The sequence below is a fragment of the Phascolarctos cinereus genome, unplaced genomic scaffold (genome assembly GCF_003287225.1).
Source record: "Phascolarctos cinereus isolate Bilbo 61053 unplaced genomic scaffold, phaCin_HiC Scaffold_1;HRSCAF=81, whole genome shotgun sequence".
In the NCBI taxonomy this organism is placed as follows: Eukaryota; Metazoa; Chordata; class Mammalia; order Diprotodontia; family Phascolarctidae; genus Phascolarctos; species Phascolarctos cinereus.
Genome location: NW_027555514.1, coordinates 149979092 through 150005989, shown reverse-complemented (window position 1 = coordinate 150005989; position 26898 = coordinate 149979092). Strand labels below are relative to the sequence as shown.

Genomic DNA, 26898 nt, shown 5'->3' with positions numbered 1-26898 from the left:
AGATGAGTGAATCAGAAGAACTCTGTCAACATAGTAGCCTTAGATTTTAACAAAGCATTATATGATATTCTTGGGGACAAGATAGAGAGTTGTTGACCAGAGGATAGACCTCATTTCCTTTACTTTTGACAAGGTTACTAGATGAGTGAATCAGAAGAACTCTGTCAACATAGTAGCCTTAGATTTTAACAAAGCATTATATGATATTCTTGGGGACAAGATAGAGAGTTGTTGACCAGAGGATAAATAATGCAGAAATGGTTGACTGCTCAGAGTCCAACAATAATCATTAATGTATGGGTGTCAACTTAGAATGAGACTGCAAATGAGATACACTAGATATCAGTGCTTGGGTCTGGGCTATTCAGCATTTTTATCAGTGATTTGGCAGTGACATAGATGACATGCTTATTTAATTTCCAGATAACTCAACACTGGGAGAGGTTGTTAATGCCCTGGATCTTAGATTCAAGGATTCAAAACAAAAATGGCAAAGTCAGAAGCTAAATCTATTAACCTAGAATTTAACATGTATGTAACTTATTTACATGCATAACATATATATATATATATATATATTTGTGTGTGTGTAAAATATGTGTATACAGATAATTACGAATATTACATCATTTGTTTCTCACAACAACCTTGGAAGGTAGTACTGTTATTATTCCATTTTACAGTTAAGGAAATTGAAACAAACAGAGATTAAGTGATTTACCCAAGGTCACACATCTAGTTAAGTTTCAGAGGCTGGATTTGAATTTAACCTTCCTAACACGGTCTCCTGATATATCTACTGTATCAACTAGCTATCTCTAATTTCTGCTGCACTGCAATTGTGATTCTTTTATGCAAAATGAATGTGTGTATGTATGTTGTTGTTGTTGAGTTAATTTTATTCATGTCTGACTCTCTGTGACCCCATCTGGTGTTTCCTTGGCAAAGATATGGGAGTGGTTTGCCATTTCCTTCTCCAGCTCATTTTACAGATGAGGAAACTGAGGCAAACAGGATGAAGTGTCTTGCCCAGGGTCACACAGCTAGTATCTGAGGCCAGATTTGAACTCAGGAGGAGGAATCTTCCTGACACCTCACTGTGTCATCTAGCTATTCGTGTATGTGTGTGTGTGTGTGTGTGTGTGTGTGTGTGTGTGTGTGTATTTATATGTGTGTGTATATATGCACATTGCCATAGAGAACTTTTGGTGAGGAAAGTCCCTCTACAAAAACAAATCCACAACTTTTATGCAAATTGTAGTCTGACAGATTTGCTGAGGCATTCAGAGTTTCAGTTGCTTTCCTAGGGTCACATTTGTTGTTATTCAGTAGTTTAGTAGTGTCCAACTCCTCCTGGTCCCATGGACCTAGTACACCAGGCCCTTTTATCCTCCACTATCTTTGGAAATCTGTCCAATTTCATATTCATTGCTTCCATGACACTCTCTATCCATTTCATCCTCTGCTGTCCCCTTTTCCTTTTGCTTTCAATCTTTCCAGGCATCAGGGTCTTTTCTAATGAGTCCTGTCTTCTCACTATATAGCAAAGTATTTAAGCTTCAGCTTTAGTATTTGTCCTTCCAATGAAGAGTCAGAATTAATTTCTTTAAGTAGCAATTGATATGATCTCCATGCTGTCCGAGGGATTCTCAAAAGTGTTTTTCAGCTCCACAATTTGAAAATGTCAATTCCACAGAGCTCAGCTTTCCTTATTGCCCAAATCTCACAGCCATCCATTGCTTCTGGAAAAAAAAAAAAGAACAAAAGAAAAATCCCAAAACATAGCTCTGACTATTCAAACCTTTGTCAGCAACATGATGTCTCTGCTTTTTAGCATGCTGTCCAGATTTTCCATGGATTTCCTTCCAAGAATCAAGTGTATCTTAATTTCACAGCTACACTCACTCTCTGCAGTGAGCTTTGAGCCCAAGAATATAAAATCTAATACCGCTTCCATTTCTTCTCCCTCTATTTGCAGGAAATAATGGGAATAGAAGCAATAATCTTAGGTGTTGTTTTTTTTCTTTGTTTCTGTTTTTAATGGTAAGCTTCAAGCCAGCATTTACACTCTCCTCTATAACCCTTCTCAAGAGACTTTTTAATTCTTCACTTTCTGCCATCACAGTGGTATTGTATGCATATCTGAGAGTGCTGATATTTCTCCTGGCAATCCTGATTTTGGCTTTTGATTCATCCAACCCGCCATTTTTCGTGATGTATTCTGTATATAAGTTAAATAAATAAAGTGGAAATACACAGCCTTGTCATACATCTTTACCCATCTTGAACCAATCAGTTGTCCCATATTCAGTTCTATATGCTGCTTCTTGACCCTGCAAGCTCCTCAGGGACAAATAAGAAGATTTGGTACTCCTATCTTTTTAAGGACTTGCAACTATTTGTTGTGATCCACACACTCAAAGGCTTTAGTGCAGTCAATGAAGCAGAAGTAAATGATTTTTTTTTCTTTTTCTGGAACTGCTTTGCTTTCTGAATAATCCAGTGAATGTTGGCAATTTGCTCTCTACTTTCTCTGCCTCTTAGGGTCACCATAGTATGTATCAAAGGTGGGATTTGAACCAAGGCCTTCCTGACTTTGAGACTGGCTCTCTATCCATGCCACTTTCCATTATTAAACTGAAAAGGAATAAGTGTAAAATTCTTCATTTGGGCTAAAAAAAATGAACTTCAGAAGTAAGTGTAGGAAGAAGGTGTGGCTATTGATCATTTCATGCTAAAAAGATATAAAAGTATGAGTAGATTTGGTTCCTCACAAAATTCTACAGTTCATTTAAATGAATGGTCAGAGAACATAGAGAAAAGGAAGAAGTGACTAGAAAGAGTTAGCAAGTTTCTATCAAGAACAGTTCGTGTTTAATTGACCTCATTTTCTTTATGGATGAATGGATCTAGAGAATGCTGTATACATAGTATACACAGATATTATACTTCAAGCTCAATATGAATCAACAATTCAACATAGAAGCCAAAAATCCTAATGTGATCTTCATTATAAAGTCATAATATCCTGAAAAAAGAAGCTGGTCAGACTATATCTGGAATATGATTCAGATATTGTCACTGCATTTTAGGAAGGAACCTGATATATTGGAGACTATAATAGTGAGGGCCTTAAGATCATGGATTATGAGAAATGGATGAAGGAACTCAGAATGTTTAGCATAAAGTAGGGGCAATATGATAGTGATCTTTGAGTATTGAAAGACACCCTAAAGAATAAATAGAATTGTTCTGTTTGGCCCTAGATGGCAGAACAAAAACCAGTAGAATTGTGGAGAGAAATATTTAGGATTCTTGTAAGGAAAGTCTTCCCCCAAGTTAAAGTTACCTAAAAATGGAATGGGCTTGAATTCTTTTTTTTTTTTTAAGTGAGGCAATTGCTGTTAAGTGACTTCCCCAGAGTCACACAGCTAGGAAGTATTATGTGTCTGAAGCCGGATTTGAACTCAAGTCCTCCTGAATCCAGGGCCAGTGCTCTATCCACTGCGCCACCTAGCTGCCCCTTGAACTCTTTCCCTATCTACAGATCTAAAGGGAAATTTCATTCTTGCTCCTCTTAAGTTGTATATGACGTGGATATGTATGTATATTTGCATGTATGTATATGTATAAATACACTTATATGTGCATATATATTACATTTGGAGATTTTCTTGGAATACAATGTGAAGTGTTGGCCTACATCTAATTTCTGCCAGTACTTTCAAGTTTTCACAGCAGTTTTTGTTTAATTGTAAGTCCTTACCACAGCTGGGGTCTTTAGTCAATGTGGGAATTCATTTTGCTTGACTATGCTTATTATTTATGAGAGTTTTTTTTTCTTTTTGACAGTTGGTAGAGGTAGGTGGGGAGGAGAGAAAATAATTGCTTGCTAATTGAAAGGAATAACCAAAGAAAAAAAGAGGGCAAAAACACATAAATGGAGAAATTGAATTCATCCTTACAGGAAGTTTTCAGGCAAAGGCTAATTAACTATTCTTGGGAATGCTGTCCAGGCATGATTTAGGCTACATAGTCTCTGAGTCTCAGCTTTGGGATTCTATAATTCACTATTTTTTCCCATAATGGTCAAAATTCATTCTACTTTGAGAATTTAAGCATCTTTGAATTTGTTCTTATTCTTGTAGACTGGCTTACAGCAAATGATCAAGGTTTTTTTTGGGTTTTTTTTTTTTACTGAAAATATTTCTTTATGGAATGCTCATGTTCACAGCCTATTCTAAAAGAGGAATTTGTTATAGCCTGGGGAAACCGAATCATTGCTTTAGCTTTTTCCTCTTTAATCATATGCTTCAGTCACATATCTCAGAGAAACTGAGGATTCTTCTTCATGCCAAGGCCACTCAATTTATATAAAAAGAATCAAAACGATTGTAGCATAGTCACACTTTGAACTCTAGCATCTCTCAGGAGAGCTCAATATAGTCAACAGATTAAAAATGCCACTTTATTCAAAATTATTCATCTAAATCTGTGGATTACTATAATTATACAACAAACTTCAATAAATATGCATAAATTATTTTCTTTTCAATAGACATATCTATTGAAACATGTATATATATGTATATGTATATGTGTATGTATATGTATATGTATACATATACGTATATGTATGTAGTATGTATGTATGTATGTATGTATGTATGTTATGTATGAGCTACCCCTCCAGACCTACCAGTAAAACATGATTTGGTTCCTTTCTGAACAATGGTTTAAATGGAAGCAATAGACACATTAAGCAAAACACAAATGAAAATATGCTGGCACATAACTGTACTAAGGAATAACGATAATTCAACTACAGGACAATTACTTAAGTGAAAAATGATGCTTTTTCCTCTAGCTGGAAATAATCATCTAATACCAAAAATAGAAAACAGACCTTCCTATTTTTCCCTGTATCTTAAGTGATCAGAAGAGGCATGAGTTTCCTAGCTACTGTCTCTACTTCCTGTGGAAATTGTTCAATATTCTATCAAAAATTTCACTGTACTGTATATGTTGGTGTTTTGAGAATCTGGATATCATCCTCTTGAGAAGGAGTGAACTTTCCAAACAAAATGTCCATGTTTGCCACAAATAAATGAATCGTGTATTCTGAGAGAATTCCAGGGTCTCCAAGCAGTCTAGTAGTTTTTCCTGATTAGATAAAACAAAGGTCACAAGTTAAAAAAAAATAAAATAAAAAAATGAAAAGAAAGAAATCAAATCTGAAGACATAAAGTCTTCAAGTTAATTTCATGTTTTACACTGCCATTCTGGAATATTTGTTTTTTTATTCCATTCTATTGCTTATCAACATGTTTCTTAAAGGGTGACCCAGAGATCCATGGGAGTCCCAAGAATAATTCAGGGTGACCGCAAGGTCAAAACTGTTTTCATAATAATACTAAAAGATTTTAATTTCTGATAGGGTAAATGTAAATAGATCTAACCCATATTAAAAAAAAAAAAGATCTTGGGTGGGTCCTCACTAATTTTAATAATAGAAAGGAGCCCCTTTCAGAAATACTTCCTTAGATTTACAAGTCAGCATGGACAGAGCATGAAGGGCAGACCTTGAAGAAGTACTGAGGTCTTCTTGTTTCTAATACATACTGACTGTGTGACCTGGGACAAATCTCTTAATTTGACAATGTTCCAAGCTATAGATCAGTTGCCAACCTGCATTAGAGAGAGAACTTTCCATATTTAGGAATTCTCTATGCCAGTGAAATTTAGTGGTCCAGAGTTGTCAGAAGAATCCTACTCAAATCCTTTGAAGTCAGTGATTTTTGCCCAATAAGCACAAACTATTCTGGTATAATTTGGTATTACTAAACAGTCAAATATTAAACTCACTGAGACCTTTTCTGTTTCAATTACAGGATTATCCACAAGAATGGCTACACAGAGCAAGAATGCATGGAGTTCAAAGCTGTTGTTTACAGTAACACCCTACAATCCATTCTGGCCATTGTGAAGGCTATGACAGTTCTGGGGATTGATTATGTAAATCCCCAAAGTACAGTAAGTGTGAAACCAATGCCATTCAACAGTGAGATCCTAAAAAGAACATTAAATCATTTTGTGGCAAAACTAGTTGACACAGTAGATTGAGAAGTAGACTTTGGGCTCAGGAAATTTTAAGTTCAAATCTTGCCTTAGACACTTATCAGTAGTACGATCTTGGACAGATCACTTGATCTCTCTGTTGGCTTCAGATTCTTTATCTGTAAAATGGGGATAAAAATAGTACCTACTTCACAGCATTGTTCTGAAGATTAAATGAAATCTATGAAGCATTTTAGAAATTTTCACACTTTAGCTACTACTACTGTTGTTACTACTATTACTAACTAAATACAAGTACCCCAAATCTCCAATATGCTTCTATGTAGGCCACAAATCCTTTTATAGCTAAGGTGTCTATGGATTAAATTTAATATTCAAACAATACCTCCCCCTATTTCCATCAAATACATGCACACATTTTTTTTTAAAGAAAGAATTTTATAATCTATTTCTTAGGTTGAAACATTACAAAGAACTATGAAGGAAATCCATTCATTTGTTCAATAAGTGCTCCTTAAGTGCCTGCTATGTGTCAGATACTGTACACTCTGCCTTATGATTGGAAAATATCAGGTGGCTAGAGTGAAAGGAAGCAAATGGACAGACTATGTGTTGTACTAGTACACACAGAAAATTAAAATACTTAAATGACTCCAGTATATTTAGTAGACCCATTCTCTTACAAATGATTTATAGGAGAATATGGATAAGGGCAATACAATGAGAAGGGATGTTACAATCTGCATCATTGAAGTGAATAGCTCCATTGATCCACTAGATCTATTAGAGTATTGGGACTTCACAGATATAAAGTATTTAAAGTTTTATTAAAATCCAATTTGCAAGGTAGCCAATTTTTTTGAAAAACAGAAATTATAGGGATGGAAAGGGCTTCAGATGTTATTTGGTTTAACCCTCTGACTTCATGGGTAAAAAAGAGACCCATAGAGATAACATGTATTATCCAAGATAATGCTAAAAGTAATTGGAAAAGCCAGGATTCGCACTCATGTCTTCTTGCTACAAATTTGCCTATGGTCATTACATCTAGCATTTGTCAGAAACAGAACTTAAACTCAGTTCTTTCTGACTCTAAAGCTAACCCATTACTCACAACTCTGCTACCTTGCACAAATTCAGTAATAGAAGACATATAAGATATAGTAGTTTTCATGCTGGCAATCATATGCTATCATTAGTACCATTGTTTTTTTGTTTGTTTGTTTGTTTGTTTGGACTGGACTTATGTCCTTTGTATAGAGAACTCCCACTGAAGAAACTCCTTCAAACAATGTAGACTGGCAACTTTTCTGCATCTAATAATATTAAAGTTGCCTGGGACGGTTAGAAGTTAAGTAACTTCTCCAGGGTGACATAGCTAGTCTATGTCAGAAGTAGTAATTGAACCTGATGATTCCTGATTTTAATTCTGTCTCTCTATCTACTATGCCAAGTTACCTCTCAACCTATACTCACCCCCATTCCTCCTCCCCAAAAAAGCTTTGATAAGATAAATGACAGAAATATAAGAGTTCACTCAGTTACAGCATAGGATCATACGCTATAGGATTATAAGATCATAGATCTTAAGCTAGGAAGAACCTGAGAAGTCATCTAATCCAACCCCTTCATTTTGCAGATAAGAAAACAGACCAAAGTCTGTTTAGTGATTTACCCAAGGTCACACAGGTATTAAGTAGCAGTAGCATAATTCAAACACTGATTGAAATCACTAAGGGAGATCCTAGAAAAGATACGAGGGCCAAGGCAAAAGTCTTGGCATATACATCCTTATCCAGAAATAAAGAATCCCGCCTCAGAGGACCATAAAAGTATCTTCTCCCAATGCTTATTTCAGCATTCCTGTTAGTGGAGTTAATATAAAATAAAAATTAAATACAATAGCAAACTAAATAGAGGAGGCACATTTGTAGCATCCTTCAAAAGAAATGTTATGGGAAACTCATATGGGAGAAACTGAAATTCATTCAGAAATATCTAATACATGACTAGATAGTCTTTTCATGGGACTGTTTAGAAGACAAAACAATAATAATCTCCTTTGCCTACTACATATTTTTTTAAAATTTTATTTGCTCCTTTATTTTTAGGGACTTTATTTTATTTTTAATTTGTGGAATAAAATAAGCATTTTCATAATATAGTATAATAAAAAAAGGTGATTGTAGATGAAACTGCAAATCAATTATGTACAACTTGCTATTTCTTTTCAATATACAGGAAAGTTGGCATATAAATTTCTTTTTTTTTCCTTTTTTTCTTCCCTTCCCTCTCACCTCACATATTACAAATGCAACTCACATGACTTCATACACTTGCTCAATATGCATCTAAATGATTGCTTGTCTACACAGATGCCACACATTTCCTTACTTAATTCATGCATTAGTAAAGCTTTGTTCAATTGACTGGACAAATGCTATATCCATTCACATAACTGCAACTTATTCCAGACTATCAAGTCCCAGAGTCAAAGGAATACATTTGTAAATTCATAGTGTGAACTGCCTAGCACAGTCATGCTAAAAAAAAAAATGTCATGACTAAAATTGGCCTCCATCTAGGTTTTTCTGTGGTTCAGACCAGGAATGTTTCTGTGGATCATGTATTTTATGTGTCTAAGTACTTAATTTTTTTTTCTTGTAATCTGGAAATTTAACTTACAGAATGAAAAAAAAATAAAGAGCTGTCTACAAAAATTAACTCATATATTTTGCAAAAGAGAAAAATGAGAGTCAGAAAGGTTAAGAACAATTTGCATTTATACATAGCTGTAAAGTTTACCTAACCTTTTCCTTACAATAACCTTCTAGTTTATGCAGAATAAGTATTATTGTCCCCATATGAAACACGAACAAATTGAGGTTAATCACCTCTAATTTAATAAAAAGTATTTGTTTGGGGTCCAGACCTGAGATTTCATTGGTGAGGTAGCAGGGTAGCATGGAAAAAGTAGAACTGGATTTGGAGTCACAGAGGATATCAGTTCAAATTCTGTCTCTGTCAAAATGGAGGTACTGTTCATCCAGCTGGATATGGAGTCAGAAAGACCGGAGTTCAAATTCTGCCTCAGATGAGCATTTCCTCTGTGGCCCCAAGCAAATCATTAAATCTCTCATTCTTAGTTTCCTCATCTGTAAAACATGCACCTACTTCTTAGAGTTGTTGAAAGGATCAAATGAGATATTTGTAGAGCACTTTGTGAACCTTAAAGTCATATATAAATGCTAGCTAGTTAGCTATTACCCAAGTGTCCTTGGGTAAGTCGCTTAACTTTTCTAGCTTTGATTTCCTTGTGTAAAATGAACAGGTTTAGACTACATGATGTCTGAGGTGTCTTCCAGCTCTAAAACTATGAAACTATGGCATAGGGAACTCCCTCTCCTAAAGTCAACTGGCAACTGCTTTGCAATTTACAGAGAGAAGATTGAGAGGCTAAGTAAATTGTCCAGGGTCGTAGATGATCTGGCAGAAGTGGGATCTGGAAATCACATCTTCACAACTTTGGTTCTTTTTCTACCATTTTGCCTCTTCATCACAATCATTGACCTCCATATAGCACTTTAAGGCTTGCAAAGCACTTTTCATACTCCTTTGACCCTTACACTAACCCTACTAGATAGATGCTATTATTTTTTCCCATGTTACAGATGGGGAAAATGAGGCTCAGAGAATTTAAGACTTGCCTAAGTTAACACAGCTATTAAGTGTTTATGCAGAATTGGAACTCAGGTCTTTCTGACTCCAAGTTATTTATTATGCCATGTTCTCTCTGTTAGTAAAAGAGTTTAAATAACCTGGTCTGGCATGATTGACATGTTTCACTATCAAAATTATTAACAGTAAGTTTATTTCTTAATATTTACACACATTATATATACACACATTTTATAATGGAAAAAATGCTTCAGATCATTCAGTATTTGGACCCTTATCTTTTATGTTGAGTCATTATCACTTAAGTCTGAGTGTCTTCATTTAGCATAGACATTGGTCATTCCATTTGTAGCTATTGCCCATTCACGTGTTTATCATCCTTTGCACAAGGCTGTTTGGCATTTTCTGTTACACTTTACATTAGCAATCAGCATTATTGAAGTAACACATCTTTTTTTTTTGTCATTTGAAGGATCTGTCATTTCATTAGTATATGTACTTCCTACACTGATGCTATGCTGATCCTTAGACAATGACATGCACTTCACCACCAGGATCAAATATAAAGAGATCTTATCACTAGAATTTAGTTGGGTTGGGTGGCTTGTAAAGTGCAGCTAGGTACCCAGAGTTTTGTCAAATGCCTCACTATTCATAGCCTTAAAGTCTAATAGGAACAAAGCAGCCCAGTTGTCAAGTACCAGGCCTTTTCATGTATTGACATGACTCCTTGACATGAGACAAATAACTTCAAAGCCAAGATATATCTATCACATGGCATTGGATATTAGTGTTAGCACACAGCCTGATAAACTGTTGTTTATTCAGATGATTTCATTAAGGATAAAAAGCTAACAATTTATTTTTATTTGGCTTTAATGGGTTGAAAGATTAATTTAAAAAATTTTTAATTTGTGTATTTGCATTAATTTATACATCTCTAGGCTAGAAGTTCTTAACATATGTGTATGTGTGTGATGGATCCCTCAATAGTCTGGCGAAATCTATGGACCCCTTTTCAGAATAAAATTGTTAAATGCACAGGATTTCAAAGGCAACTAGTTATATTGAAATGTAATCATCAACATCATTTTAAAAAAGCTCATGTTCCCTGGCTAAGAACCTTTCTCTAGGCAATAGCTCATGTCTACCTACCCACAAATGAGACCACCTGTGGGAAGGGGTAAAAACCAAAACAAAGAAAGAATATAATTTGGCAGTCAATATAAACCCCAAATAAATAATAATAATAATAAGTGTGCATAAAACTGTAAAGTTTTCAGTTTACATATAGTGTCTCCTTTGAGTATCTTTAAACTCTGAGATATGTAGTAAAAATAACATTAATTCTGTTTAAGAGAAGAAGAAACTGAGGTCCAGCAATGTTAAAGATACTAAATGACTTCTCCACGGTCACACTCCTAGTAAGTGTCAGAAGTATGATGTGAACCTAGGTCTTCCTGACTCAAAGTTCATCATGTCATCTGATGCATTCTAAAGTTACCAGAAAATCATTGAGAGCCTACTATAAGCACAAGATTTGAGCAGGTCCTATGGGACTACAATGCTGAATAAGCCATAATACTGCTCTGAAAGAGTTCATAATCCAAACATGGAAGAAAAAAATCATGCTGCTAAGTAGGATAAAGTATGTCATAAGGAATTGGGAGGGGCAAAGGGATGGAACTAGCCCTATGATTTCAAAAGTATAGGGAAGTCCCAGATGAGGAAATCCCCTCCGTGATGGCTGGCCTCCATATTCTCTGCAACATATAATTTTAGACAGTTACCTGAAGCCCTAGGAGGTTTGGCAAGTTGCCCAAGGTCATGTAAGGGAGGGACAATATATAATACAACAAAAGAAAAAAATATGTAGGAATACTGAGGAAAGAGATAAAATAGTCATAAATTTTGAATATAATCATATCAAGGACATTGCACAGTATGTCAGATGCAATATAAGAAATTTTTCACGTATTCAATAAGTTCTTGCTTATCCTGAATATCAAATATTATGGTCAATGACATGGACATAGTTGGTGTCCTCCAGGGAATGCCTGTTGGTCTGATACTGTCACTCAAGCTTTGGGTCCATAAGAGTAGTAGTCTCCATTGTAAATTACTTAAATCCCTATACAAGTACTCTCTGACCCGCCCTTATGCCCTAGAACAACTTGACCCAATTCTAGAAAGACTTGAGAGTACTGGAATGGAGGAAGGAACTTTGAGCGATCTCTAGGGGACAACAAATCTACCACTTTCTTTTCATCCAAGTTCTCAGGCCATGAAACTTCCTATAGAAGGAGCAGTTTCTGACTCTCCTAAAATCCCTGACCATTCCAAAGGAGTCTTGGGCAAACAAGATTCTTTTGAATCCTTCACAGTCTCACCTCCCAATAGAGTACATTGGGATTCTGGATAGGTTTCTGGAAGGCCTGGACATGCTAAAGATTCTTCTCAAACTCGAGGGCTGGGCCAGAGAGGAAGCAAACAGCTTCTAGAAGTGAAGAGCCAAATAAGGTTATCCAAATCTGTTCTCCCCTATTAAAGTGTTTTGTTTTGTTTCTCACCTCCCTGGGTAGTCCCCCAAATTCCTAGAGGGGCCCCTTAGGATTGTTATTGGAAGGTACTTTGTAACTGCCACGGACTCTAGCTGAGGCAGGCTTTTTAATGCATCTTGAATATGGCAAGTGATAGTACAGTACAATGACATTATAGATCATATAGAATGCTGGTTCTGGCTTCAGAAGACCTAGGTTCAAATCTTGGCTCTGCTTTCTGCTACTGGTGTGACTTAAGGGCAAGTTAAGGGTTAAACCACATGATCTCCTTCCCAGCTTGGAATTGATGATCTTTTGACAATCCTTTAGTTATTAACAAATTGTCATAGTAGTGCTTCAATACAAGGATCAGGGGCACAGGGAATCATTTAATAGGGATTCTATTCTTTGTCAGATACATAAAATTGTAAAAAGTAACAGTAGAACCCCATTAAAATGCAGATCTTGTGATAATTCTGTAGGTTTTTATCTTTTGGTGAAATAATATCTGATACTTATGTAATATTTTAAGGTTGGCAAAGTACTTTACATGCATGACTTCATTTGAAACTCACAACTCTGTGAGCTAAGTGTCACAACCATTGTTACCAATGATTGACATATGAAGAAACTGATACTAAGAGAAGTTAAGAAATCTTCTCAGGATCTCACTACCAGTAAGGAATCATCTGATCCGAGATTTGAACTAAGGTCATCCTGACAATCAGTCTAGCACTTTAACCACCACCCCCTGAAGAGGCACATGCACATATTACTGTGTACAGGGGGTCAGGATCTGACCCACAACCTAAATAAGTTCACGGTCAGTACTTTTCCCAGACATAGTAGACTTGGGGAAATTCGTATGAAATTTAAAATTTAGACACATAAGGGAAAAGTATGGGATCATTTATGGGATTATAGCATAGGATCAAAGTAGAGGATTATTTCAAGCTGAAAGGAATCTTTAAAAATATTAAGTCCAACTGCGTCATTTTATAGAGAGTAAACTAAAACCAGAGGTGAAGTCACTTGCCAAAGGTCACAGAGAGAATGATTGGCAGAACCAGTTTTGTACCAAGTATCCTCTGTCCTTAGATGCAGAGGTCTTTCCACTGTTCCCTTCTAGGACTACCTAGTGTAATAAGCAAAGCCTTCACTAGCAAAAAGTTTTCTTTAGTTCTATGTTAAATTATGTTGTCTCAAAACTCATTTCTTTTCATGTTATGTTCTCTCTTTTCACATTCATTTTTTTTCCTTAACTTGGAGCAAGCATTTCAGCAGCAAATCACATGCAGCAATTCAAGTTAGGAGTTGACTACCATGCCCATGGATTAATTTCCAAGGAAGATACAAAAAAAAAAATCTTTTCATATAAACTTCTACTATCATGACTTTTTAATCACATGACAGCAAAATAAGGGGAAACTTCTTGAAAGAATTTTCTTAGTGTTTTCAGAATATGACTGTTTCTAGTAGTTTATGTAAAAATAAAAATATCTTGCCTCCTCTATCCCCACCACACCCCCTGTCCCATAGCTCCTTAATCCTTCCATAATAGATGCCTTTCTATATTTTGCTAAAATAAGCAACCAAATTCTCCATACTTAGGAAATGGTTTCATGTCTTGAAATGCAATAAAACTTTGGTTTTGAAAGCTAAAACTGGCTTACTCGATTAAAATTCTTACTCTAGATTCAAGGGTATGTGACCAGCTGTCTCATTACATAAAATGTTCCAGATTACACTTTAACAGGGAAAGGTTTTATGAAAAAACCATCAGCAAAAACAACAGGGTTTGCAGTTTTCATTCACATTCAACTAATCAGGAAGGAAAGTTGTTTATACAAGAAATGGATCAACAGTAAGGTGGTCCAGCTGGAGATTTCAGCTGCTTAGTAATTGAATTAGGTGAGTGAATGATCAGTTGGGTTGTGGCTATAGGGACTGATTGTAATGGTACTAAAAACAAATAGGCCACCATATTAAGGTCTCTGATCTGTTTTTCATGAAATTCTGACCATTGCCATGACCCCAGATAAATGCATGAAACATAACCTGCAACGTAGTCATAATAATAACTTACTCATTTTCTTGTGTGAAAAGTGGCCATCTCTAAGAAAAGACTGCAAATCTCATAGGAATTATCTACAATGGCAAAATAATTTTGTCATCACAGAATTCACAAGGAAGCTATGAATAGTGGAAATATCTCTGGGCTTAGAATAAAGAAATCTGAAACTGAGTCTGACACTAACTAGCTCTGTGACTTTAGACATGTAAATCAAGCTCCCTAAGACTCAGTTTGCTTTTAGTGGAAATCAAGATAGTCTCTACTTCACAAGGTTTTGATAATCTAATGAGATAATGTATGTTATCCACTTTGTGGAGGGCTATAAAATGTCAGATATTATTAATATTCTCTCTAGTTTCCTCCAAGATACATTGCAACACCTTCCATATTAATTTTTTTTCTCTTGCCTAACTGAATTCCCATCAAAACTAATTCCACTTCTATATATGAGGAAATAATACTTCTGCTGGATAGGAAAATATTATTTAAATGTCTTTCTGTACACTTACAACACATGCATAAGAGGAGCTCACTTTACCATTCCTTATCACACTCAAAAAAGTAAAATAGAGAGGAAGCCAAACATAGTGTATTGAGAGTCTGTCTTGGAATCAAGAAGACATGAATAAAAGTGCAGTCTCTGATAAATACTAGTTGTGTGACCCTATTCAAATCATGTTAATCCTCAATGCTTGCAAGGATTTCTCTCATATCATAACATGAAGAATTAAGCGCTTCTTCATTGCAGAAATGAGTGTTTCTACTTCGTGGTTCCTAACAATAATGAAATCACAATAAACCAAAGACAACTAAATAAATAAAAATGGCAAATAATATAAGAAATATAATTACAGAGCTTCTGCCTATTTCTTCCATTTTTATTCAAATTTCAACTTGTCTGATTCTTAATTTCTTGATAAATCACATAGCTGCTTTAAAAGATATCAGAACATGAGATTTGCTATAGGGATTCATACTTAATATCCATTAAGAAGAGTATGATATTCTGTTTCTTTCTAGAAAACCAAGGAGGAGAGGGAATATAGAAATCAATGGTTGTCATTCTCAGTATTTTACTAAAAAATTAGAGAAATACATTCATAAACATGCTACTTTCTGTTAGTAACTCATTATGGCTTGTACAGGTGCATAAGAAAACTTTCAAGCTACCGGGAGTTATGTTTCATCCTGGCAACTGAGTATTGTTTTAGTAATGATATTTTAAAAAAGATATATTATCATTAAAAGGAACAGGGTAAAGATTCCCCAAACAAAACCTGCTACTTTAAGAAAAAAATTACTTGATTCCAAGTGAAAACATTTTCATTCTTATGACTAAAATCCTATTTAGGCAGACCAAAAACAACTCTGCATGATAGCAAGTGGCTTAGAAGATGGCACCATGACCCCTGAACTGGCTGAGATAATAAAACGACTGTGGAAAGACCCAGGAATCCAGGCCTGCTTTGAAAGAGCATCAGAATACCAACTCAATGACTCAGCAGCTTAGTAAGTAAATTCATTCTCATAGGTATTTTCAATGAAACATGTTAAAAGTCAAATAGTATAACCAATTTGTAAACAATAATATAGGGAAAATTATATGTGCATTTGTAACATTGAAAGTCCTAACTAAAGAGATAACAAATGGAATGAAGTAAAAAAAAAAAGTCAACATAAGATAAATCAGACTTGAAAAATAAATACCAGATAGGTTTTCACACAACTGTTTATTCAGCTATTGTACTTGAAAAGATACATATTTGCCAGGTTAAATACACAACATAGCCTAGTCATAATAAAATCAAGATGCTAGTGTTTAAAGGACTCAACACTCACAATATTTAGTATTTTTCAAAAAAGGAAATGACCTTCCATGTATATACTTGTGTGTGTATGCAAACATACATCTATTTCTCTGACACATACTAGCTCTGAGATCTTGAAAAGTCACTTAATCTCTCAGTTTCCAAGGTAACTATAAGATAGCAAGTTGTAAGATAGGTAGTAGTCTTCATCAGGAGGAATTTTTCACTGCTTGCTTCCCACAAAGATTAAATCACATAGATGATAAATGGATAGGTACATAGGTTCATAGAGGTAAAGAGATAGATAAGGATTAGAACTGTGATTTCAGTGATATAGGGAACTCCACACTTAGAAACTTTCCTTTGTTAATTCAAGTTGTACATTTTCTACAGTTTAGCATCTTAAAAAGTTGCCTAGAGCACTGGAGGGAATAAAGGTCTTGTCTGAAAAGCAAAGCAGAAGCAAACAATTCAGGTTTTCCTCCTATATCTCAAAACCCAAATATTGACTTCATTGAGTTGGCCCTTAAGTCTAAAATATGTATTGGCAAATCAACACATTGTCTAATATCAGATAAATTGGTTGTACTTATATATGTCAGGAGCAAGCCTTCACTTTTGAAACACACCCACACACACATACACACACATATATTTACACACACACATTATACATATATTTGAAACAATATATGTATGTGTATAATGTATTTCAGAGTACCACATAGTTACCACATAGTAAATCTCAGGAAGGATTAGAAATGCTTAAAGAAACCTAAATAAGGTAAAACAAATAGTTGACTAGTCATCACTTCTTTTCTAAAAGAACTACAAAATTTCTCATAATACAGAATTATGTTCACACTAAGACTTAAAATGGGAGAATAATAATAAAATACATACATAAATGCCTTGTACACATGAACTAATGAATATCATTTTAGGGCAGGAGTCATTAACAATTTTGAATCAAAGAGGTATTTTAATTTCCATTTTGTCTTGAGGTCTCTGGAAATTGGCTTTGCCAGTTAACTCCTTAACCAAGCAGATGAGGAGTTATTGCTCGCAAAATGAGAAGAGCTAGGCATGATAGAGTAGCGGATATGGGTGGATGTCTCAGCTTCGGGATCTGCTGGGTAAAGGCTGGTTGGGGCTTCTGGTTTAGGACGAAGGTGGAAAATACATACACACACTATGAATTTGATAAGCAGAAACAAGTGTGATTATTTCAAAAACAGAAGATGTATGAAATGGCAGACATTATATATATCTATCTATATATATATATATATATATAGTTTGAGTTTTTGCGTTATGTTAAATTTAACACTACAGTAACAAAAATACCTTGTTTGTCTGCATCCCCTTCCAAACTTCCTTTTCATTGCAGGGTATTTTCTAATGATTTATTAACACATTTTTCTTTCTTTTCTTCTTTTTGTTGTATTACTCTCTTACATGTAACAAATAAGTGCATTCAAGCAAAAAATATAATGCCACATTGACTATGCCTGAATGTGCATATCTCTGCCAAGGAGTAGAAAATCATCAGTCTTATGGAGTTATGATTAGTCACTGAGAGTTCTGCAGTCTTTTAGTGTTAGTTTTCCCTTAAAATTCTTTTGGTCATTGAACAAATTTTTCTCCTGGTTCTGTTCAATTTACATTATGTTAGTTTATAGAAGTTTTCATAGGATTTTAAAAATCTATAATATTTGGCATTTCTTACTCTCTAATAATATTCCATTAACCTTCATACTCCATAACTTATTCAACCATTTCTCTTTTGATGAATACCCTTTTTTTCGGCTTGTTGGTATAATAAAAATGCTGTTATAAATGTGTTTTTTTTTAAGATAAGTTCTTTCAGTCTTTGACTACTTTGGGATGTAGACCCTTGACCTTTGCGTTTTGTGACCCAGTATCACTCAGTCAAAAGGTTTAGAAAGTTTGGTGACTTTTGGAAGCTAGTTCTAAATTATTTTCCAGAATAGTTGAACCAATTCATGGCTTCACCAATAATGCATTAGCACATGCCATTTTCCTCTTGTTATCTTTGCCAATTCAAAAGGCATTAGGTCGAAACTTACAGTTGTTTAAATTTGGATTTTTTTTATTATTAGTTATTTTATAATTTTTCATGTGGTTAATAAAAGCTTGTATTACTTTCTTTGAAAACTATGTATTCATATCCTTTGACTACTTATCTATTTGTAAATTAAGTGATAAATTAATTGGGTGGTCGTATCATAGATTTATAGCTGGATGAGATCTTAGAGATTGTTGGTGAAGTCCAACCCTCCTCATTTTATAGATGAGGCACAGATAGAAGTGAACTACCCAAAGTTACACAGTTAGCAAGTAGCAAAGCTAGAATTTGAGGTCTTCTGACTCTTACACATTCTTCCATAGTAACCTATGTAATATACATCATTACAAATAGCATTTAAAAAAAATATAGGAAATAACTGACTCTTTCAAAACAATTGAACCAAATTCTTGAATGACTCCTATTTTTTTTTCCAGTTTTACAAGATAGGCATCCACAACCAAATTCTGAATTTGCCTAATAAAAATGTTTTCACATTCAAATAAGCTCTATCATGAATGCAAATGAAGATGTTTAAATATGTTCTTTAAGCATTTTTCCACCACCCAGCATGTATAGTTTTTAAATTATCTTAATTCTAACAGGTATGTTTAGTTTTTGAAAGACTACATGATTCCACAGACTAGTACTTTTCTTAGTTCATATGCATATTCAGGTAAGTAGCCAACTCTGTATTTAAACTGAGAAACATATGTTCTCAATTCTTTTTGCAAAAACATTCTATATACTAGGAGTAACTTGAAAAATCCCTTTATCAACTATTATCTTTTGTTTTGCAATTGTTTCAGTCATGTCTAATTCTTTGTGATCCCATTTGGCCTTTTTTTTTTTTTGGAAAGATACTGGAGTGATTTGCCATTTCCTTCCTCAGCTCACTTTACAGATGAGGAAACTGAGGTAAACAGGGTTAAGTGACTTGCCGAGGGTCACACAGCTAGTGAGGTCACATTTGAACTCAGGTCTTTCTGACTTCAGGCTTAGTGCTGTATCCACTGTGCCACCTAGCCACCCCACGTCCCCCCCTTCCTCCACATCTATTATCTTAGCTTCGCTAAACTGAAAAGGAATTACTACTTTGGAAAATGTGATGAATTAATGTTTATGTACATCTAAAAGGGAAGACATTATTTTCTCCCACCAAACCCCCAATCCTGCCCCCTCACATATACACACTTGGAGAAGGGGGTCTTCTTAATTTTTCTTTTTCTATTTCTGTTGAGGATACATACATTGTTCCATTTATATGGGCTTGAAATCCCAGACTCATCTTTCATTTCTCACTCTCCTTCACCTGCTATGTTTTATTAGTTGTGAAGTCACACTGATTCTATGTTCACAACAGCTCTTTCATTCTCTGTTCCTCTCAAATGATCACTATTCTAGCTCATCACCTCTTGCCTGCTTTCTCCATCACATTGTCTGGATTATTGCAGCAATCTCATAATTGATCTCTGTGGTTCTACTGTCCCCACCTTCCAATCTATCCTGCACATTGCAGCAAAAATAATTTACCTAAACTGCATGTCTCTTCATGTCCCTCCTTTGTTCAAAAACCTTCAGTGGCTCTCCATTTGCCTACAGGTTAAAATGCAAACTCTTCCACTTGATATTTTAAACCGTCTGCAATCTGGCTACCACCTATTTTTCTTTTACTGCTTATCATTCTCCTTTACACACTCTGTGCTCCCACCTGTGACCACAGTATGACATTTCTCAGTACCTTTTCACAGGCTTGATCCCGTGCTTAAGACACCATCCCTTCTGATAACTTCCTTACAGAGCCTTTGTCTTCCTTCAAAGTTCAGCTTAGGTACCTTCTCCTATAAGAAACCTTTCTTGATTCTCCCAAAGGTTAAATTCTTTCTCCTTCAAACTTCAAAGCATTATGAATCCATATACATGTTGTGGTCACACACACACACACACACACACACACACACACACACACGCACGCACACACACACACCCTATGGAACATAAGCTCCTTGAGGGCAACAACTACTTCATTTCTTGTCTTTGTATCACTAGTGTCTAACCCAGGGTTGGGGAACCTTCAGCCTCAAAGCCCCATGTGGCCCTCTAGGTTCTCAAGAGTGGCCCTTTGACTGAATCCAAACTTCACAGAACAAATCCTTTTATTAAAGGGCCTTGTTACTAACCCAACACTTGTAAGCAGCAGGCACTTAATAGGCATGTGTTTGTCTCTGAGTCTATGTCAGGCAGCATGGTGTATTGGAAAAGGAGGCTGGAGATTCTGATTCAAATTCCAACTCCGTCATTCATAAGCAATGTGACTCTTGGCAAGTCACTTAAACCTTTCTGAGCTTCAGCTTCCTCATATACAAAATGGGTACAAAATACTGGTACCTACCTCAAAGGATTTTTATTTATGTATTGGTGAGGCAATTGGGATTAAGTGACTTGCCCAGAGTCACACAGCTAGTGAGTGTTACGTGTGTGAGATCAGATTTGAACTCAGGTCCTCCTGACTCCAGAGTGGGTGCTCTATCCACTGCACCACCTACCTGCTCCTACCTCACAGGATTTTGAAAGACTCAAATGAAACATATAATGCTTTGCAAACTTCAAGGTGCTAAATAAATGTTTAATATCACATGGTTAAAACTGGGCAAGGGGAATGTATCCTTATCTGTAAGACTAAGTACATTAGCTTATCTCTATGATTCCTTAGAATAGTAGTAAGGGCGCTGAATTTTAAATCTAGGTTTTAAATCTAGGTTAAATCTAGGTTTAAATCTAGGTTTGAAAATGGCTGTGCCATTTTCCATCTATATAACATTAGAAAAATGATTTAGTGTTTCTGGGACCCTGCTTCCTCACTTGGCCAATTTCTTCTTTTTATAGATGAAGAAATTAAGTCCTAGAGACCTTAAGTGATCTTATCAATATCACACAAATAGTAACTGACAGCATCAGGTTTCAAACTCTGATTCTCTTCTTCCAAATACATTATCCTTGCCACTATTCAAAGGGACTTTGAGGATTTCTCATAAGACTCTTCAATTTATGTATAAGAAAATATAGGTATAGAGCTATAGCTACTTGGCCATGTAGTTCCATGACTAGTAAGTTATGGAACAGGAAGCAGAACCCAGTCTTTTGAGTATAAATCCATTTTACTTTCCAAAGACATTATCATCCATAAGTGACAAAATTTCATTAAACCAATTGTTAATTCTTATGTTCTCCTGCTAATGAGACTTTATTGCTTGAATGTTACAAATGCATGAGGGAAGTTTGTGATATCTGGTGGATCTCAGGCTGCAGTTTTGAACTGCTAAGGAGATAAGAGCAGCTACTAAATTGCCTGCATATTTAATATTTGAATTTAAGGGCCCATCATCCAGAAAGGACTAGCCATTTAAACACCTTTCTGTGTTGCTCATTTATCAGAGCTAGTTGACTGAAATTTATAGCATGGTAAATAAGTTCATAGTGCTCCCTGATCTAGAGTGCTGAGAGATACGAAATAGTAAATACTGAGTCTGATTCTCCAACTAAAAGGTTGACTGTTGAAGTGTGATCCTCCATAGCAATGCCCTTCTCAGATTTAAATGGGGGTGTGAAACTTGGGCTCCTCCTGCAGGAAACTGAAAATGAAAAGTTTTCAAGGAGACATTATTCCATTATTCCAAAATAGAATTGTAAATCTGGCATAATGTCAGTAACAATATCCTCTATAAACAATAAAGTCTTTCAGATAATGCTATGGGAAATTTCCTGATAGCATTTCATCATGTTGATTGGAACCTCCTGGGATTTTGTGGTGATTTGAGCCTTACAGCTAAGGCTCTGAGGTAGTTCCACCCTATATTCATAGGATTATAGGATAATAGGTCTAGAGCAGGAAAGGATCTCATAAACAAGCTAATCCAACCCTCTCATTCTGCAGATTAAAAAAAAAAAGGCCTAGAGAAGTTATGAGACTTGTTCATGGTCACAAATGTTGCTAGTGAGCCCTGGTCCTTTATAAAGTTCCAGATCCTTGAGAACCTTTAAGATATTAGACTATGATCTATAGGAAAACAAACTGGATCTGGAAAGAATGTCAGAGATTAGAATCTCTGATGCCTGGAAACTCAGACCCAAAGAGAGTAAATGAGTTGCCCTAACTCCCAAAGGTAGTTAAGTATCAGGGACAGGATTTAAAACCTGGACTTCTAAGTCCAGTGTCTTCAGGAACCTGACAAATTAGTCTATGATGGCTTAGAAGGGAATTAGAGATCATCTAGTACAGTGATTCCAAAACTAGGGTCTATGAATATGTATTTTTTAAAAAACTGCTTCATTTCAATATAATTGCTTCTCTTTATAATCTTATATATTTTTTTATGCATTTAAAGTATTATTCTGAGAAGAGGTCTGTAAGTTTCACCTCTCTCTCTCTCTCTCTCTCTCTCTCTCTCTCTCTCTCTCTCTCTCTCTCTCTCTCTGTCTCTGTTTTTCTTTCTCAGTCTCTCTGTCTCTCTCTGTCTGGCTCTGGCTCTGTTTTTCTTTCTCAGTCTCTCTGTCTCTCTCTGTCTGGCTCTGTCTCTCTCCTTCTATCTCTGTCTCACTCTCCTCTTTATTTTTGTCTCTTTCTGTTTCTGTCTCTCCCTTTCTCTCAAATACTCACAGACAAATACACAAATATTAAGAATATGTGATCTAATCAAACCCTTACCTTAGGTCAAGAGAAGATAAGTAATCTGCCCAAGGTTGTATGTGATAGATCTAAGATTTAAATACAGGTCCTTTGATTTCAAACATAAGTCTGTTTCTGCATCGTAGCAATATTTTGGATTCTCTCTTGAACTAATTCAGTCTCCTAGTAATGTTCTGTATGAAGTAAGTCCCATAGTTGTCTTATACCTGCCCTAACCACCTGGAATGAAGATGCCCTATTCTGATTACTGTATTGGTCATATAGGTAAATAAGAAAGGCAATGTGGTTACGTGGATAAAGAGCTGTCCTCAGAGTCAGGAAGAACTATGTTTAAATCCCATCCTTGACACATACTAGCTATGTAACTTTGGACAAGTGATTTAACCTGTCAGTTCTTTAGGCAACTCTCTAAGACTGTAAGTTGCAAAGATGTTGGTCTGCATCAATAGAGGGAATCCAGTTACCTGGGTTTTCCCTTTACAAATGAAATTACAGTCCATTTTCTATCATTATGTTAAAAAAGGTTTACTTTTGCTTTAAAGACAAAATTCAGCTCTAACCTCCTCTCGAAAAACAACAACAATAACAACAACAGCAACAATAAACTCCTGCTAATTTGTTTTTAACTTTTTGTTACATTGAAAAAAAAAGCTTTTCCAAAAAACGAGCTTAGCATCAAAAGGTCTAGAAGGCAAGGTTTAATGGAATCTCCACTAAAAGTACACTTGCATTGTTATGCAGGCTAATGTCCTTCAAATGAACAGGCTAATCTTTTTCTGTGTGTTTTTCCCCACCTATAGCTACCTCAATGATCTTGACAGGATAACAGCTCCTGGGTATGTTCCAAATGAACAAGATGTCCTGCACTCCAGGGTGAAAACTACTGGCATTATTGAAACACAATTCTCCTTCAAGGATTTGCACTTCAGGTAGGATCCTATGGCTTTCCTGTTTCTAAGCAGAAACGTATAGTCTACAATGGATTCAGCTGGCTAATACTCATGAAGTCAAGGTAAGAGGGCAGTTGAGTCTTCTATGGAGGAGGTTTGTTTGATATATTCAAAACCACTTAAGCAGGCAAACTTTATCATCTATATCTCTGCCACAGGGAAACCTCTGCTGACCGGAGGCATACCACTGTTCTCCACTGTAATTATTTCATCTTTCTGAACCCTATTAGGACAGGTATACAAGTCTAGGCCTCCTTCCTCTCAAGATTTACCTCCCAAATTAACAAGGGGACAGCTGGCTATCATCTGAAAAAAAAAATTGAACGTGTAAGCTAATGTGTTAGTGTGCTTAATGTGTTCCTTATTCTCACATATCATGTTTACCTACTGAAATAGTCCTCTTAGAGATACAGTAAAAAGGGCTGACTCCAGTTATAGCCAGAGTAAAGCCATGAGGAAGACGTGAGTAACAGATGTGACTTTTGGCATTCCTGAGAGTAGGCGGCTGCCTACGATTACTATGCATAAGGACATATTTGGCAAGAGATAGCACTGTGACAGTCCTTTGAGGCACTAGGTGGCTCAGTGGATAAACTACTAGGCCTGAAGTCAAGAAGACCTGAGTTCAAACCTGGCCTCAGACACTTAGTACCTGTGTGAACCTGGGCAAGTCTCTTAAGCTCTGTTTGCTTTATTCCATTGGAAAGGGAAATGACAAACCACTCCAGTACCTTTGCCAAGAAAACCCCAGGGACAGAATGGTTCACAGGGTCACAAAGAGTTGAATGTGAATGACAATAATAGTACTTTGACAGAGCTGTTGTTCCATAAATCTGTATAGCTAATCATGAAAGGGAGAAAGACTTGACTGAAGGAATCGAAATCCCTCAGTACAACTCAGCTTTACAACTAGGAAAACCTGATGGATACCTGAAAGCTTTATTTTATGTTTCCTAGTATTCTAATGACTATATCAGAACATCTCAGAGATTGAAGTGATTGCAGTTAGTTCATCCAAGGAAACTCATACATAAGGCAGAATTCCCCACACGGCATCTGCAATAAGTACTTATCCAGCCCCACAGGACACCTGAAACCGCTGGGAAATTCACTAATTCCTGAGGCAATGAGTTAGGAAGTTCAGGCTCCTATCTAGCAGAAATTCACCTCTGGCATTTCCATCTAGTTCCTCTTAGTGCTGATCTTTAAGGCCAAATTCTTCTTGAAATACATGAAGACTACAATCATTTGTTGTTGCTGTTGTTGTGGTTGTTGGGGGAGCTAGATGGCCCAGTGTATAGAGCACCAGGCTTGGAGACAGGAAGACCTGAGTTCAAATCTTGCCTTAGCTACTTACTAGCTGTGAGACCCTGGGCAAGTCATTTAACCCCGTTTGCCTTGGTTTTCTCATTTGTACAATGAGATGGAGAAGGAAATGGCAAACCCTTCCAGTATCTTTGCCAAGAAAACCCTTAGTGGGGTCATGAAGAGTCAGACATGACTCAAATGACTGAACAACAACATAACAGGCCTCATTCAACTGAATACTCTGCACCCTGGGATCGTTTAAGTTGGTTTTTGCTGCCATGTCCTGCTCTTGACTCATATTAAATTTGTAGAGGGCAGCTAGGTGGTGTACTCTCTTACCAAGGGAAAGTAGGTGGTACAGAGGATGGATAAAGTCAGAATGACTCATCTTCCTAAGTTCAAATCTGTCCTCAGACACTTACTAGCTGTATGACCCCGGGCAAGTCGCTTAAAACCATTTACTTCACTTTCCTTTTCTGCAAAATGAACTGGAGAAGGAAATACAAACCACTCCATTATCTTTGCCAAGAAAACTCCAATGGAGTCACAAAATATCAGACTAGACTGAACTAACTAAACATCACTCTCTTAACATCTCTTCATTCATCGTAAGTCTTAACTCTCATTTAACCATTTTTGTTTTATGCTTGCCAAAATGAACATAATTTTGGGGAGTAAATAAAATTAAAGTTGCTGTTATCTGCAGCACTGTTTTATGTATTATAAAACACAAAGAAAATTAGATTTCTAATGGCTTTCAATATTTTGGATTTTTTTATAAAGGTATGTTTATAGATAATATAAGTATCATTATCATATCGTGACATAATTATTCATAAATAATCATAATTGATCTCACTTATAATAAAAATGTGACTGCATTATCAACAAGCATTCATTAAGTGCCTACCATGTTTCAGGTACTGTGCTAGGCCCTGGGGATGCAAATATAGTAAATAAAACAATTCCTTTTCACAAGGAGCATACTTTCTAATGGAGGAGACAAAAAACAACAACCAAAAAATCACAACCAAGACTCAAATTTAGCCCTGTAGTTAATAAGATTTAAATTAAAATTCTCATTCCATTTTAGGAAACAAAGAATGTCTTTAGTGGGAAATCACTTGAAGGACACATTTGAAATTTCTAGGGCTGGGAACTCTACTTCATATACATTCCTACCTTCCTACCTCTTTGAAGTAATCACATAAAATTTGCTTGCCTCATTTTGAAAATATATAGCATGCAAATAATTTAGAAGGGACTGATTTGTTTATGGTAACATTTGCCAACTTGATAAGTCATCTTTATTCTTTCATGGAGTTCATATACATGTATTTGGCATGAAAATGAGTCAATCCCATTTGTATTGCTATTGCCTCCTGACAAAACATTTCCACTTGACAGATGAGGAAATAGGAAATAAAATTCTAAATCTGCAAGAAAATCGAGCATTAACTTTATAAAATCTCATGCCATTCAAAGTACTAAAAACAAGTTCTGCAGGGACTATGTAAAATTATTAGAAGTTAAATACAATTTAATCAGATCATGATGAAATAATTGTGGAAAGTGTTAAGAGCAGAGAAAATGGAAAAAGTAAATTTGATAGTTATTTAAATATATTTTCTGGAAAAAAAAACTAGGATGCGACTTCTAAAAAGGTAGAGATTGACAAAATAATGA

At 35.7% G+C, this 26898-nt stretch overlaps 1 protein-coding gene across 2 annotated transcripts in view; it reads left to right on the top strand.

Annotated features, from left to right (window-relative positions):
• The window catches only part of GNAT3 (G protein subunit alpha transducin 3), a 64969-nt gene that overhangs the window by 24727 nt on the left and 13344 nt on the right, over positions 1-26898 (top strand). For both annotated transcript variants that reach the window (XM_020984485.2, XM_020984484.2), the window contains 3 exons: positions 5892-6033; positions 15722-15879; positions 23755-23883. In XM_020984485.2, coding sequence (XP_020840144.1) covers positions 5892-6033; positions 15722-15879; positions 23755-23883 — 429 coding nt within the window. The remainder of the gene's footprint in view (positions 1-5891; positions 6034-15721; positions 15880-23754; positions 23884-26898) is intronic.